The sequence below is a fragment of the Pleurodeles waltl genome, chromosome 6 (assembly GCF_031143425.1).
Source record: "Pleurodeles waltl isolate 20211129_DDA chromosome 6, aPleWal1.hap1.20221129, whole genome shotgun sequence".
NCBI classification, from domain to species: Eukaryota; Metazoa; Chordata; class Amphibia; order Caudata; family Salamandridae; genus Pleurodeles; species Pleurodeles waltl.
In genome coordinates this window covers 1,645,562,055-1,645,581,944 of record NC_090445.1, presented here as the reverse complement: position 1 = coordinate 1,645,581,944, position 19,890 = coordinate 1,645,562,055, and the positions used below count along the sequence as shown (strand labels likewise).

The 19,890-nt window shown below is 43.9% G+C and overlaps 1 protein-coding gene across 2 annotated transcripts in view; it reads left to right on the top strand.

Moving 5' to 3' along the window:
* Positions 1–19,890, top strand: part of FAM163B (family with sequence similarity 163 member B) — a 341,595-nt gene that overhangs the window by 300,142 nt on the left and 21,563 nt on the right. For both annotated transcript variants that reach the window (XM_069241557.1, XM_069241558.1), the window contains exon 2: positions 3,677–3,792. In XM_069241557.1, the coding sequence (XP_069097658.1) occupies positions 3,700–3,792 (93 nt within the window). In that variant the 5' untranslated portion in view covers positions 3,677–3,699. The remainder of the gene's footprint in view (positions 1–3,676; positions 3,793–19,890) is intronic.

The following is a 19,890-nucleotide window of genomic DNA, read 5'->3' as shown; positions in this document are numbered from 1 at the left end:
ACTGTTCTGCGTTCTTCAGCCACACTGTTGATCTTCTCCACAATTTGTTGCCATATGGCCTCTCTCCTGCTGATTGGCAACTTAGAGGTGATGAACAGTTGGTGCTGGTGTTCCGTCCCCTCTTTAACCAGGATTTCCTGCTCCTCTGCACTGAAGCGACACTTTCTTTTTTTTCTATATATGTCTTGGTTCCTGTATGGATCATCCTGGCTGGTTCCTGGTCTGCTGTCATCTTCCTGGGGTCTGTTGTGGCATCTGGGATCCATTTTGGCTCTCCTCTGCTGAAAGGGCAGTGTTCGCGGGTAAATTTGACGCTATTGCGTCAAAACAAACGGCGCTTTCCGGGTTGCGCTGTCGTAAATCGACCCACAGTCATTTGTGTTGCGTTAACGTTGGTTTCCTTTACGACTTGACGCCGCTGTGTGTGTCACGAAATAATGACTCCCACCTGTTGGTTGCGCCGCCGTGCGTCAAAGTATAAATTTGACGCCCGCACGGCGCATTGAAATGGCGTTAGCCGGCGGTAATTTTTTTGACACAAAACTGCGCCGGCGCAGCTTTGCGTCAAAAAGTATAAATATGGCCCTTCTTGTTTTGTAAATTGCAAAACTTAGTTTGCACTGTTCTAACATGCTGCTTGTGCAATGAAACTGAGCAAACAGCTTTGTGCATCAGGTCCTAAACGTGCATATTTTTTTACTTTTCGGTGGAACATACATCTACAGAAAGCAACCCCTCTCAGTCGCCCTCTGTGAGGATCTGGCACATTCAAGGGTAATTTGTGCATATTGATGTTGAATGTTCTGGGGCATCCTTGGCAAACTTATTATGTCACCCCTGTATTTTGGAGAAACTTTAGAGCAGGACTCTGCTAACTGTCACATTTTAGAGTCTGGTAAGGAAACAATTTCAAGTATTTTGGAATCTGGCAATGTCTCCTTTGCATGGTGTGATGGAATCTGCCCATTAGTGCAAGTGGGGCATTCTGGGGGCTGTGAAATTGTGCATGCAAGGAGCTGTACTTTCTGCTCATGTGTATAACATGTCTCCATGGAGCATTATGAAACCTTAAAGTACGTGCTAACAAGGGCATTGTGAAATCTACCAATGTTCGTCAAGCGGAAACATGACCGAATCTGAACGAGCATTCCACAAGGGCATTACAAATTATGGCGACGTGTGTATGCATTATTATGGACTCTGTGTATTTGTGTTCAAAAAAGGAAATCTGGAATTTAGCAATTTTGTGCTGGCTAATATATTTTGAAACCTAGAACTGCATGGTAACTGGCATTGTTAAATCGCTCTATATGTGCATTTATTGGGATTAGGAAAGGGGCAACATTTGCTAAATAGAGAATTGCGGATTATGTCAATCTGCACTAACTCACGTTTAATGGAATCTGGCAATGAGTGTACACCAAACATTTGGAATTTGGTAATGTATATTAATTGAGTAATTACAGAAAATGATATTGTTTTCTAAATAGGCATTATAAAATTTGGCAATATATGCTAACAGGGGATTAACTAAATCTGGAAATATGCTTAAAGTGGGTGTTATCGAATCAGGCAAAGTATCCTAATTTAGTATTCTGTGCATTGCAGACGGTGGCATTGTTTACTGGGTTTAGTAAAGGATGTTGTACTACCATTTTCGACCGGGGTTTCTGTCCTGTGTGTGTGCAATGCACAAAAATATATTCATCCATGCTTTTTAGAATTTGGACATTTTTAGTAACTCGGGAACTGGTGGAACTGGCGAAGCATACCATCTGGTATTCTATTTCTATTCTCATGACTGGAAATGTGTGCATACTAGACATAATACGATCTAGTAGCCTATACTAGTTAGGGTATTAGATATTCTGGACAAAAGTACCAAAAGAAGAGGTATGTAGTCTGGTAATGCCACGTGGCTCTCATATGAATTGAAAAGCACCCTGTAAAATAAAAATTAGATCCTCATTAGGAACCCATTTTAGGTATCTCCTCAAGCCTTTCTTTGTGAACATTAATGATGTTGTCCAAATGTAGATGTACACCGCTAACTTCACATAAATGTGCAAACAACGGCATGTGTGACAGTTAATGCTCAATATCTAAGTATGTTTATGATAAATCTTAATGCGTTCTGGCTCAGTACATAAATAAGAACAATTGCCAGCATCCCACAGGCAAGCTTCTGTGGGATTTCTATATGGCGAGTACTTTCAGTGTCCTAATGTTTTCATAAGGACTAATAAAAACTACGTGAAAAGCATGTATTTCCTAAGGATTAGGATAAATATTCTCGTACTTTAAAGGATACTCTTGTTTGGAACACCTTGGTGTGGACCATTCTTCTTCCTTATGAGAAGACTGGGTGACAAATATGTTAACACGTGGGAGTAATCACATGCAACATGAATAGTTTTGATGTAATCAGTTCTGAGCCAAATTTTATACAAAAATCACTTTTTCCAATTCATAAAATATTACTTTCTTTCCTTTTCAAAACCCGAAATATTAACCTGACATCAGGTTCTCATGCGGAATTTTCCAGCCACTTGTTTTGTATAGGTAACGGTTTAGTACTCACCTGTTAAAAACATTTTCTAACTTACTTACTATGGTAGAATGGTAGCACAAGAAAGCAAAGTAAATGCTCTCTCTCTCTCTAAATACACACACACACACACCCACCCACACACATCTCTATATTTCAAACCTATTTTTCAGAATCACTCGTGGTTTCTCAGGCCGGCACCCTATGACATACCAGGTGTTGAACTATCACTTCTTCTTGTGCTCACAAGACAGTGCACACTAGTTAGTGCACATGCCCTGTGACAAAAAATGCATCCTAGCCAGATTTTCCTAACCAAGGACTGTACTAGTATTATGTAAAATGTATTCAATCCCTGTATTTGGTCAGTGCAGGAGCTTCCGGCAGGGACATTGTACCACATTACATAAACAAGCACAATCTCTCCAGTGCAGGCACTCGCTTGTGATCCTACGTGGGGCAGCTCAGCATTGAAAGGCAGACCGGTAGTTGGAAATTGCTGTTTCATCTTTGAAGGTAGGGCCAGCAGCAATATCATGATGGGACAGGGACCCCGCTCAGGCGGGTCCAGAGTGGGACTGCGCCCACCTGTGAGGAGATGTGTGAGGCTCCTTGGAACCCCATTCTATGCTCCCAAGTGGTGCCTTTGTGAAGTGCACTAATTGTGTGTCACTTCCTAGTTTGTGCACAATCAGTGCGCCTCCCAATGACATGTTTAACCTTGCACCTACATCCGTATTTCCGCACAGACTCAGGGGTGAAGGTGTTCTACAATTTTTGTGGGTCCAAGTCCCTGTGGAAACGATGGATCGCACTCATGTGATTGCATGACCGCAATCACTTTCCATCCATTTCTACCTTCAGCTCAATCTCATACCCTATCCAGCAACAGTCCTATAATGTCAGAGGATAGGAAAAATACATAAATCACCAGGATATTTACAAATTTACATAGCATTCATATGTCAGGGTTGTATCAGCAATACGAAATATCAATTGCAGAATTAATTGCCATGTTTCTTCAGAACTGCAACCTTCTCTGTATTTCTTCTTATTTACCTCCTTTTCCTCTGTGCTTTTCATGATTCTAGGTCATCTTTTAACTCTTGATTCCTCTATGTCTTGCAGGCAGTTAATGGAGAAGCGGTCGAATGACAGCCGGGACTGTGGTCATCACCGGTGGAATTTTAGCGACTGTTATTCTGCTCTGCATCATAGCAGTACTCTGCTATTGTAGGCTACAGGTAAGATTCATTTTGTACAGGAGGCCACCTGTGTTGAACATTATAATACCTCAAATTATCAAAGATTATGAGAGGTGCAACCCTTGGAAATGTAGTAATGACAACATAAAATTCCTTGTAGATGTGTGCCCTTTTTTCCAAATAATTGTGAAATCCACCATAGAAGAGAATATTAAATTTCATAGTGGAGGGATGCCTGGGTTTCACCAGGAAAGTAAGGGCCGATTACGAGTTAGGTGGGCACACCGCCAGCCTGCGGCAGTCGAGGACAGACCTGACCGCATCTCAATGTTCCCATGGTGCTGGTTATGTGTTGGTGCCGCGGCACACTTCAGCTCAAGGAAGAGCTTGTAGCCAATGCCTGCCATGCTGCAGTGCTGCCAATCAGCTGGGCGCGCTGTGTCCTTAGCAAGTGAACGGTGCACACAACCGACCAGCTGGCACTGGAGGGGATCTGGTTAGCTACAGCTCACATTTGGGGATCCCTTCCCTGCTCTACCTGCAACCTTCACACGGCAGGGACCCCGCCAGTTGAAGGTCAATGGTAAGGCAGGACCTCATCAGCCCAGCAGTGGTTGTTGCTGGACGGTCTCCATGGGCCGCCTCTGCTGCCGCGCTGCAGTAGCAGTAATGTCGGCGGCGGTCCTGAGGAGTTGTCACTGCCCAACTCCTGATCGGGTGGTCGGATCGCCAAGGAAACGGAGGTCTGCCTGCCGAAAATTCGATGGCGGAATGGTGCCCACCTAACTCATAATTGGGCTCTAAACCAAGAACTAGTCTAGAACATGCTGAGAGCTCCACTGAAGATGGAGTAGCTCAGGGCCAATTATGGCTGATAAGGAGCTCCTGCCCTAACAGTCTATGTTTCTCGTTGTGTTTTTCCAGTAAGAGCAATAAGGTTATATTATTTAATTGGTAATACCTAATGACATAATTTTACAACTTAAAGCATCTGCACCATTCATGGATGTCAATCATGATCCCCTGTCTTTTTTTTTTTAGAACTGAGCTACTTAATATATTCATTTTTGAGAGAAAAGGCATGAATTTACACAACCATAACATTTACAAATATACCAATTCTAGGCATCTTCTGTGTGATAAAGATCTTAGTTTAAATATGCACATTCCTGTTTAGAAAGTATGTTTAGCCAAAAACATGTGGTCCAAGTACTTTATGTAGCTACGGATATGAAAATTGGAGCTTTGATGTATCATTATTCTGTTTGGTTTTAACCTTTTTATTTTCTTTATTAACACAAAGCAAAATTCAAACAAACATTTTGAAAATAGAAAGAAAAATAAAGTATAATGAAGTTAAATTTAACTCCTACCTCTCTCGTCCTCACCTACTGTAGAAAGCATGTTTTTGGCCTGGATTAGAGTGACTTTCTCTTCAGTATTATCCTAAAAGCTGTGGAAAGGTTCCCTGAAATTAAGTCTGTCTTTTAAATCGACCTCCATCTGGAGTCCACTGTAGGAGCAACTCATCTCCTAAAGTGAATTATAATATTACTGATGAATGAACAAAATTATTAAAAGGGGTAAAAAACATGAAATATGGAATCAAAAATAAAGAATATTCAACAACATTGACTAACAAAAGGGTGTATTTAAGATGAACTCTAAGAAATAAAAAGGTTTGATACTCCCTTGTTATAGCATATATTGAAGTATTCAAAACAAAATAAAGCGATACAGAGGGTTTCCCATCTTTACAAAATGTTTTATTAGCAAACATAATAAGGATAACATTATTTTAATTGAAATTATCATTAATATTTAATTTGTTTGAGGTTATTACATAGCCACGTGGAGAGGGTGAGCAGATTGGTCAGTGAGTGTATAAGAGATGCTGTCAATTCAGGTTCATGTGTTGAAATTTCCTTGAGAGCAAAGTTGTGGGCATACCACAATACACTGTCACTGGCGTTAAGCCTTTTATGGTTTTGAGGAGACGTAATGTGTGCTATATGCAGTTTCCTAACTGGTTAACTATGATTAAAGGAGTGGTGGGTGTGTTACTGGATAAAAATGTGTTCGGATCCTCAAAAGAGCAAAAAACAGCATCATGAGCAGTCATACCTTAATTAAGGACAAATATGACATCTTAAAGAGTACTAAAGGGAGGTATTGGGTTCTTGGACATTTTGTACCAGTCAAATTACCCAATGCTCAAGTTATGAAAGGACATCAGAAGTTTGGTTGCACACTTAATGTGGTGAATATAAGTGCAGATGTTTAGGCAGTTAAACTTGATAGTGGTGAAATTGTGAACAAGTGGTCAAAGTGAAGCAAATTGAAGATAGCTTGCGAGACAAGGATTGTGCTACTTATGTTGGTAATGCCAGAGTTTCCAATGATCACACTCTTCAGTCCAAAGCTACATTTCAGAACAAGTCACATACTCATCAAAGGAGACAGGTCCAGTGGAGAAGTCCTTGTTTCCCATCGAAGGACAAGGATTTTGTTTTATCATGATTCAGTTTTTTATTTTATTTTATTTTACTCAGGTTCTAATTCTAATAAGTCAAATGTATCTTTTTTTAGTTTCTCAGATTGTTGTATTTTGTTTTGTTTGTGTTTGGCAGGCAGGAAGGAGGTGTGTGATATGTCCGGTATGTCTGCCATGTGTCCTACGTGTGCTGAGCATTACAGAACCAGGCTGAGTGGTGATGTGGGTTCTGGAATGGTCAGCACATGAGAACACCAGTTGAAAGGATAATGCAGTGGGGACAACATCTTTCCTGCTTCCACTGCCCCATATTGTTTACACAATACAACTAATCTTTTAATATTCATCTTGAAGTCTCTGACAGCTGTTCTTCCCGTTGCGATAGACCCATTATAAAGCCAAGGGCTAGATTTAAGAAGCCCTTAGTGCCACCTTGCACCACATTAGCTTTATTTTTTTATGCTAATGTGGCGTTAGGTTGGCAAAAAACGCTGTGCCATATTTACAAAGTGGTACAATGCGCACATTGAGCCACTTTGTAAACCCTTGCACCACATTATGCCTGTGCCTGGCATAATGTATGCAAGGGGGGCATTCTGGCATTAGGAGACCCATAGAAATGGTGCAGTGGAATCTATGAGACTCCACTGCGCCAATTCTAGCATCATTTGACAGGTGTTAAAATGAGGCTCCCAATTGTTTTCAATGGGCCTCCTGTCACTTTTCAGGAGTAACAGCAATATTTTTGGTGCTAATCCTGCAAAGCGCCAAAGTAGTGTAAACATTTATGATGCTAGTTCCCTAACGTGGGCCATGGTGCACCGTATCATAAATACGGCGCACACATGGTGGCGTTAGGGGGTGCAATGGGGTGCAAGAAAAGTGGTGCATCATGAGATGCTGAGCCACTTTTCATACATTTGCCCTCAGGTGTTGGCAAAGCTAATAGGTCCCGCCTTTGGCACATATTGGATTTGCCAATGGTTTTCAGCGTTGCTGTACAGCAACATGGCTAAAAAGCAGAAAAGGATAAAAAGCCTTTGACACAGCTGGCTATGTCATTTTGTAGGTGTGTGCATCATGCATATGTGTGCCCACAAAATGACATGGGTACTTTTTTCATTTCATTTACAGATCTTTAGTTTCTTGCAATAATGTAAAAGTATTTTTTAAAGCAGAAGGGCATAGGTCAGGGTAAGAAACACAGAGGATGCAAGTGGGAGAAGTAACGTAGACGGAAGCAAAATGGAGGGCATGGGTGGGGAAAAGCTATAAGGAGGAAACAGGTGGGAGGAAGCAACATGGTTGGAAGCAACATGTAAGGCAAGTAATAATGTGGAGCGTGGGTGTGAAAGAAGCACAAGGGTGAGAGAGAAAAATGTGAAGCTTGGGTGACAAACACACAAACAAGAAACCCTAATGAGGGGAGGGGAGGTGCACCAGGGTGAGGGCAACACAGAGGGAGTGGAGGAGAAGCACACTGGCAAGAAAGATCGATACAGAGCATAGCGGAGGGAGGTGGAAAAGCACACAAGGGGATCAGCTGGAAAACACATTCACTTTCTGCTTAATTAAAAATCAAAAAGCTGTGCTAGAGAAGTAGGCAGTGGAAGACAAGAAGACAAGAAGAGTAAGGAAACTAAAGCCAAGCAATGGGGAGGTTCTATGCCCACTATAAGCTGCACTGGGTCTTTTCTCAAAAAGACATCTTGACCTAAAAAGTCATTATGGATTTATAAGTGCTTCAGTTCCATTTGTCCCATAATATTTTAAGATGAGGTGATGTCTTCTCACTGATGACCATTGCATTATTTTTTCCTGTTGTTTCCTATAGTGATTTTGTTTTTGACCTTAAAAATCCTTTATTTGCTAACTGTATTTTTTGTGAGGTTGACTCTTTAAAACAAATACTGACACATGAGGGCAAAGAAACACTTTAAAATCTACCTGTTCAATGGTTTGTCATTGGCATGTACTACACAGAGGATTCACCTTGCCAAACCAATCTATACTAGTAAAGAGAAATGTAGGGTGGTGAAGATATCTACTAAGGGGTGGGCCTCTGTTTGTGATCTGCTCTGCCATTTGCAGAAACAAATCTAAAACTGGCAAGTGTGCTAGAGCGGTTCAAAGTACCGTTAAAAGCACTTTATGCTGTAACTGAGTGGAACTATGACACTGGCATGTACTACATAGAGGCTCAACCCTCGAAGTCTGCCTTGCTAGTAAAGAAAATTACATGATTCTGAGAATATCTGACATGTAGTGGAACACTCTTCCATAATGTCATTGACTGAACCCAATATAAAACCAGCACATGCACCACAGCTGTGCCATGGCAGTACATGAATTGAACAAAGTGCATCGCCACCATACCGTCTGATCAGCATGCTTTAGAGCCTGGAGCCGAGGATGATGCTGGTTGCAACTTGACTGGGGAAAATTTAGTGTTAGGGTGACCAAAGAAGCTCAAAGTAAATGTTTGAAGGGGCAGCTACATATTGGAATAGAAGATAGTGTGCCCAGATGCCTGCCCAGAGAGGGCACAAATCATAGTAAGAAAACATAGCATTGGTGTCTTTTTTCCAAAAACAAAGTGTATTATAATTGATCAGTCTGTTGGGGGGAAATGAAATTCAATGGCATAATTTCTCAGATGTTGTCTCCCCAAAAAATCAAGGAAGTGGTCCTGAATATCAACCTACTGAGCCCTCTTGCATAATAATTCTCAGATTCTGATATCTTTTCCCCCATGCAGAGACCAGGAAAAGGTTGAGCATGGACTCAAAGGAGTACGTATTGGTAGGAGTATGCAATGCACTGTTGGCTTATACACTGTTAGACTTTTCATCCTTTGCATGGTCTCCCTTAACTTTTTGCCTCTGTTCCCCAGGTTGTTGATGAGTGCTGGACTCTGATTTTGCTGTTTTTGTTACTCTGGGCACTTTACCACTGATAACCAGTGCTAAAGTGCAAGTTCTCCTTTACAAAATGTGTATGTAATTGGCTTATCCATGATTGGCATATTTGATTTACCAGTAAGTCACTAGTAAAGTGCACTAGAGGTGCCAGGGCCTGTAAATCAAATGCTACTAGTGGGCCTGCAGCACTGGTTGTGCCACCCACATAAGTAGCTCTGTAATCATGTCTCAGACCTGCCATTGCAGTGTCTGCGTGTGTACTTTTAACTGTAAATTCGACTTGGCAAGTGTACCCGCTTGCCAGGCCTACACCTTCCCTCTTCTTACATGTAAGGCACCCCTAAGGTAGGCCCCAGGTAGCCCCAAGGGCAGGGTGCAGTGTATGGTTAAGGTAGGACATATAGGTGGTCATTCTGACCCTGGCGGTCAAAGACCGCCAGGGCGGAGGACCGCGGGAGCACCGCCGACAGGCCGGCGGTGCTCCAATGGGGATTCCGACCACGGCGATAAAGCCACGGTCGGACCGGCACCACTGGCGGGCTCCCGCCAGTGTACCGCCGCCCCATTGAATCCTCCAAGGTGGCGCAGCTTGCTGCGCCGCCGAGGGGATTCCGACCCCCCCTACCGCCATCCAGATCCCGGCGGTCCGACCGCCGGGATCCGGATGGTGGTAGGGGGGGTCGCGGGGCCCCTGGGGGCCCCTGCAGTGCCCATGCCACTGGCATGGGCATTGCAGGGGCCCCCGTAAGAGGGCCCCTACATGTATTTCACTGTCTGCTGCGCAGACAGTGAAATACGCGACGGGTGCAACTGCACCCGTCGCACAGCTTCCACTCCGCCGGCTCGATTCCGAGCCGGCTTCATCGTGGAAGCCTCTTTCCCGCTGGGCTGGCGGGCGGTCTGAAGGCGACCGCCCGCCAGCCCAGCGGGAAAGTCAGAATTACCGCCGCGGTCTTTCGACCGCGGAACGGTAACCTGACGGCAGGACTTTGGCGGGCGGCCTCTGCCGCCCGCCAAGGTCAGAATGAGGGCCATAGTAATGTGTTTTATATGTCCTGAAATATTGCTAAATTAGTTTTTCACTGTTGCAAGGCCTGTCCCTCTCATAGGTTAACATGGGGGCTATCTTTAAATCCGATTAAAGTGTAGATTCCTTCTGGGAGCAGATGGACATGTGGAGTTTGGGGTCTCTGAGCTCACAATTTAAAAATACATCTTTTAGTAAAGTTGATTTTAAGATTGTGTGTTTGAAAATGCCACTTTTAGAAAGTGAGCATTTTCTTGCTTATACCATTTCTGTGACTCTGCCTGTTTGTGGATTCCCTGTCTTGGTCAGTTTGACAGTTGGGCTGGTTGCACCTCACACTAGACAGTGACACAAAAGGAGCTGGGGTGTAGTCTTCATTTCCTGATGAGCCATCTGTGCTAGGAGGGAGGGGAAGAGTGGTCACTTACACCTGAAAGGGCTGTGCCTGTCCTCACACAATGCAGTCTCTGACCCCCTGGTGAGTGTCTGGGGCCTGGCCTGGGCAAGGCAGGATTTCACATTCAGAAGAGACTTTACTTTGAATTAGGCCTACTTCAAAGGAGAAATTGGGTATAAGAAGGGCACCCAAAACCACAGACTTTAGAACACTTCTGGAAACAAGAGAAACCTCTGCCTGGAGAAGAGTTGAGGAGAAGTGCTGCCCTGCCTGTGACTGTGCTTTGTGGAGCTATCCTGCAGTTGCTGCTTCTGCCATAGTAATAGGGCAAAGACTGGACTTTGTGTGCCTTCCATCTTGTGAAGAAATCTCCAAGGGCTTGATTTAGAGCTTGCCTCCTGTTGTTTGAAGTCTCAGGGACAGCAAAGACTTCTCTCTGCCAGCACCTGGAGTCTCTGGAGAGACTCCTGCTCTGACAAGTGGTGCCCTATCAAGTCCCTGGGCCCTTGAAAGGAAAGCTGGTGGAACTCCAAGGAAATCGACTTCGGACGACTTCGGACCGACGCCGCTGCTGAATCCGGTGACGCAGCCTGCACCCGACTCCGTGATCTTCTCTGGAACGCGACGATCTTCGCAGGCCCGACGCCGCTGCAGCCCCGCTGAAGTCCGCGACCCCGAGGAAGTCACCACACTACGTCGTGACCAACGCCGCTCGAAGTGCACGGATTCAATGTTTCACACAGACGCCGCGATCCCTGACTTTGCACATCGGTTTGTTTTCACTCTTCACCAAAGGTACTGTACTTGGGGGTCTACGTGACTCCGTGTCTGGCGCTGCTGGTGTCGGCTTGTTGGGAACGACTCTGTCACAATGCCGTGTTAACACCTCATCAAAACATTTTGGGGGTTATTCTAACTTTGGAGGAGGTGTTAATCCGTCCCAAAAGTGACGGAAAAGTGACGGATTTACCACCAGCCGTATTACGAGTCCATTATATCCTATGGAACTCGTAATACGGCTGGTGGTATATCCGTCACTTTACCGTCACTTTTGGGACGGATTAACACTCCTCCAAAGTTAGAATAACCCCCTTTGTGTTTCTAAGCACATTTTTGAGTTTAATCTTTAAAAATTCACAACTTGACTTGTGTATGTCGGATTTTTGTCGTTTTGGTCTTGTTTTGTTTAGATAAATATTTGCTATTTTTCTAAACTGATGTGTCATTTTGTAGTGTTTTCATTGAGTTACTGTGTGTGTTAGTACAAATACCTTACACCTAGCACTCTGAAGTTAAGCCTACTACTCTGCCAAGCTACCAAGGGGGTAGGGAGTGGTTAGCTGAGGGTGATTCTTTTTTACCCTGACTAGAGTGAGGGTCCTTGCTTGAACAGGGGGGAACCTGACTGTCAACCAAAGACCCCATTTCTAACATACACCAACAGTTTTACCAGCTTATTTAAATTATTTTAAAAAGGCACTACTTGCCTATCAATAAATTATGGTTCTGTCATATGGTAATCTGAGAAGCAAGTGTTTCAATTCATAGTCTTAAAAGAAACAGTGTCATAGATAGTGGATATTGATAAAAATATAAGGTAGTTAAACTCTTAAAGATATCATGGGTAACCAATCCACATCTATGAATATTATCTACTGCCCTTATCTACTGTCCAGAATTGTTGTTCAAAATGAGTGAAAATACTTCTACCATCAATGGGTAATGATTAGAGCGAGTGGTTCCCATTAAGAATGCAAGCCCCATAGTAGAGGTGACCACATCATTAAAACCAACAACAGAGAAAGTGGGAAAAGGGACGAGAATCTCAGGTCGCTCAAGAATTAGATGCCAGCAGGGGGCAGATAGTAATTCGTAGGGTTGATTCTCAGCCTCTAATGTTGAAAAAGAATAAATGGACATTTCAGACATTTTTGAGGAAGGAGCAAGGCCATTTAATTTTGGTGGGATTCTTGCAGGATAGAATTGAAGAGAAAATGTGCCTCCTAGGTGATGTTGACTAGCAGGCTGTACATTCAATAGAAAGGGAGGTAGTCTGGAAGAAGGGGAGAAAGCTATGAGTACCTGGAGAGATAGAGAGAAGTGATGAAAGCAATGAATACTCAGGAAAAATAATGGTATATTAATCGACCTGGTGTTGTTAGTTTTGAGGAGTCTGGTAGATCAATTCATTGCCTTAATAGTTGTAAGGGGCCGAGGTGAGGCATCTCTAAAGGAATAATCAATTTATCTGTCCAATGAGTTGTGATGGGCAATGATAAAATCATACCACCACAACCTAAATATAGCACACTGCCAACATGAGGGTGTGGAATGGCGGTGGGTTGTTGCTTTTCATGCAAGGATTATTAGGAGATTTAGGGAAGGACTCTGACTAATGTGCAAGAGAATTCACCACTAAGAGAAGGATAGGATTTGGGCCATGAAAATTCCTGTACTGCAAAAAGATTTGATCACATGAAAATCAGGGGAGATTAGATAATGATAAACCTAGCCAAGTGACTGACTATACTCATAGATCATGCATTCCAGTATAAGCATCAAGAACCTGATTATGACCTTGGGATACTACATCACAAACCTGACAGATGTCCCGCCCACCATTGTACAAGTTCCATAGGGTATAATGGAACTTGTAATGCGGCGGACAGGATATTCGTCACGTTCGTGCCGGAGTATCCCATCCGCCAAGGTCGTAATCAGGCCCCAGTGTTGAACGGCTTTAACCGAGACTTTAAAATAGTGATAGTTGGAAGAATCAGAATAAAATACACAGCAAATGTTACAGGTGTGACCATGGCTAATGCATAAATACCACCAGGAAAAGAAGTCAAGTCTAAAGACATTAGTCTTCTAACATGTAGGATGTTTAAGACATCCTGATTATGGGTTCTAATTAGGTAGGAACTAGTATAAGTTTGAGTCAATTTGGGAGGATGAGAAATATGACATAATATATGTATATGTATATATATCATATGAACTAGCCCAGTGTTTTGATAAGCTGGCAGAAAGTTCGGTAACTTTCTTGCACTTGTTTGGCCCAAGAAAAAACAATAGTAGCATATAGTATCCCGTGGTGTCCTCACTCAGTATTCACACAGATATCATGTTGGGGAGCTGTTTTTGGTTACATCCTTTTAGGTATTTTTTGTTTGTGTTATTCGGAGGTGAGAATAACAGATGTAGACATGGTGTGTGGTCATTGGTAAGTCCTTGAAAAGGCAAAGGCAATACAGTGCTCTATTCATTTGACATCAAAGATGGAGGAGAGGCAAAAAATGCACATAATAGCAATATTGGATGACCTTGGGATGGTAGATCTGTGAGGGAGGACTACAGTATTGCCTCAGGTTTATTTATTAACTGATTTAATTGTTAAATTACATTCCATAGCATCCACTTTAATGACGATGGTCAATGTAAATAGTATCCCTTGGTTTACCAAAAGGACAAAAGAAGATTAAAAAAATGCATAATATTATGTGCAAATTGAAGAGGCTGCTGGGTGTATAGGAGAAAAATGTTGGTTTCAACAAGAAGACACTCGATGAACATGATTGCTTTCATTATGAATGAGCCCTATCAATGTGCCAAATTGTCATACCTTGAGGAGTAATGATAACTGTAGGAGTGGAAAAGATATGTCCCATTACAAGCTTAACCTTGAGGATCCACTGAGAAATGAGGAATTACCAAGGGAACCTGTACTTACGAATCTCCTGGTAATTCTTCATTTTGGATTGGACTTTCACTCAGAGATTCATCTACTATTAGCAGCCAAACTCTCAGGTCAAAGTAAAGACACCAATAAAATGCCCACGGATTTCATACATCTGATGCGGCTTCTAACTCCAGTTACCAGTTACAATGGAATTAAGAGCCAACTTGTAAAGTGAGTGTGAGTGATTATCTAGATACAGTACTTTAGATCAGAAAATAATAGACATGATTGAAGTAGTGAAAAGTGGAGACAGCATTTGATCCTGGAAAGAGGAAAGATGTTAATGATGATGTGAATTTTCAGTGCCTTTCAAAATGGTAATGGTGCATTTCTGAACAATGGGTCTTCTGCTTAGACATCACTATACATAATGGGAAAATGAGCTTTTGATAACTAAGGGACCATAAGAAGATATTCCTTTTTGCTTGGTCTTCCCCATTTTCTGTGGACTGATGATGCTGGTGTTTGAACTCTGCATACAGGGGTACCGCTGTCCAGTCCCCAGTATATGTGATCTGACCCCTAGAAGGTGACATTAATGACTAAGGGCCTGATTACAACTTTGGCGAAGGGGGTTAATCCGTCCCAAATGTGACAGATATCCCAGCCCTCCGTATTACGAGTTCCATAGGATATAATGGACTCGTAATACAGCGGGCGGGATATCCATCACATTTGGGACCCCCTCCGCCAAAGTTGTAATCAGGCCATAAGTCCTAATTGGCATATTTAACTTTCCAATAATGCCCCAGTAAATGGTACAGGAAAATATTCCAATGACATGGGAAGTTAAGTATCACCTACTGGCTGCAGTATATGCTGTGCCATTGACTAGACTGCCAACGAATATACTATACAGCTTCAGGCATTCCTTTGTAGCCTCACTAAGGCAACTTTTAAATCTGCAGTCAAACATGTCAAAATAACCCTTTTGCACAGGAAAGGATCTTACTTGTGAGTATGAAATAAGTCACTTGTAATCCACAAGTTAGGGTGTCAAGTATTTACGAATAGATACAGAAGGAATTTAGTGTTGTCATGTACCTATAGCGACTAGTCTTCTAGTGCTAATTCCACTGTGTATCTTTTCCTATAGGAAAAACTAAGGGGTATATTTAAACTCTGTTCACGCCAAATCTGCATCATTTTTTGACGCAAATTCAGCGCAAACGTAACTCCATATTTATATTTTTATGTTAGACACGTCTAGCATCAAAATATTGGAGCTTGCACCATTTATTGGATGTGTGAACCTATCTTGCGTTAATGAGATGTAAGGTAGGCGCTCCCATCCCATAGCCCCATATTTATCCCCCTTGCTAAAATGACGCACAGGTGGGAGGAGGTGCTAAATAATGGTGCAAACCAAGCATTAGGGGACCTGTGGATCTATTTCCACTGGTGCACATCCCAAGCCCCAGGAGCACCCCCACCAGAGAGACACCAGAGGATGGGGGACCCCATCCCAGGTAAGTAGGGTAAGTATTTTTAAATTATTTTTGCCATCAGAATCCCTAACTTGGAGCCCCCTTCACGGCACAGGGTGCAATGGCCATGCCCAGTGGACACTTATCCACTGTGCTGGCCATTGGGGTGGTGGGCATGACTCCTGTCCTTCCTAAGACAGGAGTCATGTGATTGGTGGTTATGCTCCAGGAAATGACGCTAGACTGGTTAGAGCCATTTTTTGCCTCTAAAGAGGGTAGTGTAATCTTTTGATGCACAACCTCCTCCTTCCCTAACGCCACCACAACCTGGCTAGTGTCTTTTTTTAAGACACTAGCCCAGGTTTAATACTGGCTGGCTAGCAAAAAGAATAAATCTGGCCCTAAGTTCAGAATATTATTAATATCATCTCAGTACTAGAACAAGTTATATAACTGACTCAGGCACTACTTTTAATATGTATTAAAAATCCAATTCACTTGTGAAGTCAAGTTTTTGATAAATATTTAGGGAAAGTATCTTTTAAAAAGTTAGACCTCCTCTGAGTGAACCTAAAGTAGGCTATTTAGTATTAGCCTTCCAGCGGCTGGCCCCTGTCAATGTTTTTAACTAATGAGGTATGAAATTTGCTCACAGAACAGAAACAGTAATTTAGACCTTTTGGTTGAAAGACCTGGGTTTGAGGTATCTGACTCCTCTTAGCACATGAAGGGAAGCTGCGGATGGTCCAGGAACATCATTAACTTGAAAGGGATCAGGTTCGAGCCTGCAAATTCATAGTTAATTATAAAGGAAACTGGGAAAAGAGTAGCCTTTTCTCCCTGGCCTAACTATTGCTATGTTGGCACCAGATTAAATGGAATTGGAGCTGACTTCTGAATTATTTTGGCGGGTGAGGTGGTGGGACTCATTTCCCTAAATACACTCCTGGTTGGGACAACAGAAACCTGTAAAGTCAGACTGATGCTGCCATGTTGGATTTGACTACAGTTTGGAGTAAGGCAGACTGGGTGTGCTGCAAATGTGGGAAGGGTTGAGAACTTTGGGGGTCATTCTAACATCGGCGGGCGGCGGAGGCCGCCCGTCGATGTTCCCCCACCAAAATACCGCTCCGCGGTCTAAAGACCGCTGAGGGTATTTTGGGATTTGCCCTGGGCTGGCGGGCGGCCGCCAAAAGGCCGCCCGCCAGCCCAGGGCAAATCTACCTTCCCACGAGGACGCCGGCTCAGAATTGAGCCGGCGTAGTGGGAAGGTGCGACGGGTGCAGTGGCACCCGTCGCGTATTTCAGTGTCTGCATAGCAGACACTGATATACTTTGTGGGGCCCTCTTACGGGGGCCCCTGCAGTGCCCATGGCATGGGCACTGCAGGGGCCCCCAGGGGCCCCGCGGCATCCCCTACCGCCATCCTGTTCCTGGCGGGAGTCCCGCCAGGAACAGGATGGCAGTAGGGGGTGTCAGAATCCCCATGGCGGCGGAGCGCGCTCCGCCGCCATGGAGGATTCTGCAGGGCAGCGGGAAACCGGCGGGAGACCGCCGGTTTCCCGCATCTGACCGCGGCCGAACCGCCGCGGTCAGAATGCCCTGCGGGGCACCGCCGGTCTGTCGCCGGTGCTCCCGCCGACCCTGGCCCCGGCGGTCTGAGACCGCCGGGGTCAGAATGACCCCCTTTGTTTCTTACTGCCCCTGGTGGTGGAGACCTCTAAATGGAAGAGTGAAGGGTAAAGTAAAATTGTGTTTTTTATTAATTTTAAATGCAGAACAAAATAAACAAGCAATGGGTGAGCTATTAGCTTCCTCAGTCCGGTGGGGATGGTGAATTGGAAGTAGGTTGAGGGTCGTGAATTTGATGGCAGATAAACTGGTTGAGTGCAGGATGGTAAAAAAAGGCACTATGAAGCAGGCAGCTCTGGCTGTGTCATACCGCTTTTTTTCTTTTGTCTGTTGGGAGAGGGAGAAGAAATGAATGGGGCAGGTGTGGGGAGGAGAAGAAATAGTAACTGGGTGGGTGGGGGTTAGTTGAAACAGTGCTGGGTGGGTGGGGGCTAGAAGAAACAGGTACAGGGCAGATGGGTAGAAGAAACAGGAATGACAGTGGATGGGAGGAGAGATGAGCTTCGTATATTTCACAAACCCCCCAGTTGTCCCCACTGTTGTATTGACTACAATGGACACTCCACTGCTACTGGCACCAAGACCGGCACAGAAAATCTAAATCAAGAGCAAAGTTGTTGAAGCCTCTAATTGCATCAGGGCTCACTATCCAGCAGGAGAAGGCAGCTGTACTATGGATCTGGCACACGGTACGAGACTGCCTCTAGTCTCAGTTTTTTTCGTGCAGTAGCCTGTCACCCATTTAGCAGAACTTGCAGAAATCAGCATTCTCGGCTACAGCCAGGACCGCGGGCAAGGGTTGTTTTTGAACTACTCGCTAACTCCATGCACGTGCATCTTGCTTACAGAAAAATCTGAATCATCATATTTCAAAGAAAGTTATGGAGCTTTAAATTAACAGATATTTTGAAGTCTTCATTACATCATGATGCATTGGTTTCTTGTAAAGTGACTTCTACACACTGAGTAGACACTACTAGCAGCATTCAGTGGCAAATGTTAAGCACAGAGGCTGGGGCTGAAAAGAATTTAAGGGGTGACTGTGAATGAAATCAGACTTTGAGAGTGAGTTGGAAATCCTGGGGGAACAATGACTGAAATCAGAGCTTGACAAGCAATTCAGAATCAGGGGACAGTGAGTGAGCTACCTGACACTGACAGTCGCCATAAGCTGGTGAATGTGCTCAGGATTTGTACTTTATGATTTCCCACGATCCCCACCAATAATCCATGTAAATAGAAAGCTTCAGTGTGGGTGAAAACGTTTGCCTGCACGGTTTTACAGTGGGGAGGAAGGCATTTGGTGGAGAGATGGGTACCAGTAAAATCATTCTAGGGAAGCAACAGGGATCACATGAAGAATCTTACGAGTGCTAGGAGTAAAACTGATCTAAGACGGTCGCAGATTGTTAGACCTGACAGCCTTAGGGTGGTCACCCCTAACTTTTTGCCTGCCTCCCTCCACTTTTTGGACACTGTTTGTGCTGGTTTTTAGACTCTGCGCACTTTACCACTGCTAACTAGTGCTAAAGTGCATATGCTCTCTCCCTTTAAACATGGTAACATTGGATCATACCCAATTGGACTATTTAATTCACTTATAAGTCCCTAGTACTATGCACTATATGTGACAGGGCCTGTAGATTAAATGCTACTAGTGGGCCTGCAGCACTGGTTGTGCCACCCACTTAAGTCGCCCTTTAACCTTGTCCCAGGCCTGCCATTGCAAGGCCTGTGTGTGCAGTTTCACTGCCAATTCGACTTGCCATTTAAAAGTACTTGCCAAGCCTAAAACTCCCCTTTTTCTACATATAAGACAACCCTAGGGTATGCCCTAGGTAACCCATAGGGCAGGGTGCTGTGTAGGCAAAAGGCAGGGCACGTACCTACGTAGTTTACATGTCCTGGTAGTGTAAAACTCCCAAATTCGTTTTTACACTGCTGTGAGGCCTGCTTCTTTCATAGGCTAACATTGGGGCTGTTCTCATTTATTGTTTGACTGGTAGCTGCTGATCTGAAAGGAGTAGGAAGGTCATATTTAGGCCCGTATTTATACTTTTTTTGCGCCGCATTTGCGCCGCTTTTTTACGCTAAACGGCGCAAACCTACAAAATACAATGGTATTTTGCAAGTTTGCGCCGTTTTTGCGTCAAAAAACGACGCAAATGCGGCAAGGTTTGCGCCGTTTAGCGTCAAAAACCGGCGCAAATGCGGCGCAAAAAAAGTATAAATACGGACCTTAGTATGGCCAGAATGGTGATACAAAATCCTGCTGACTGGTGAAGTTGGATTTAATATTACTATTTTAGAAATGTCACTTTTAGAAAGTGAGCATTTCTCTGCACTTAAATCTTTCTGTGCCTTACAGTCCACGTCTGGCTGGGTTTAGTTGACAGCTCCTTGTGCATTCACTCAGACACACCCCAAACACGGGATACTCAGCCTCACTTGCATACATCTGCATTTTGAATGGGTCTTGCTGGGCTGGGAGGGTGGA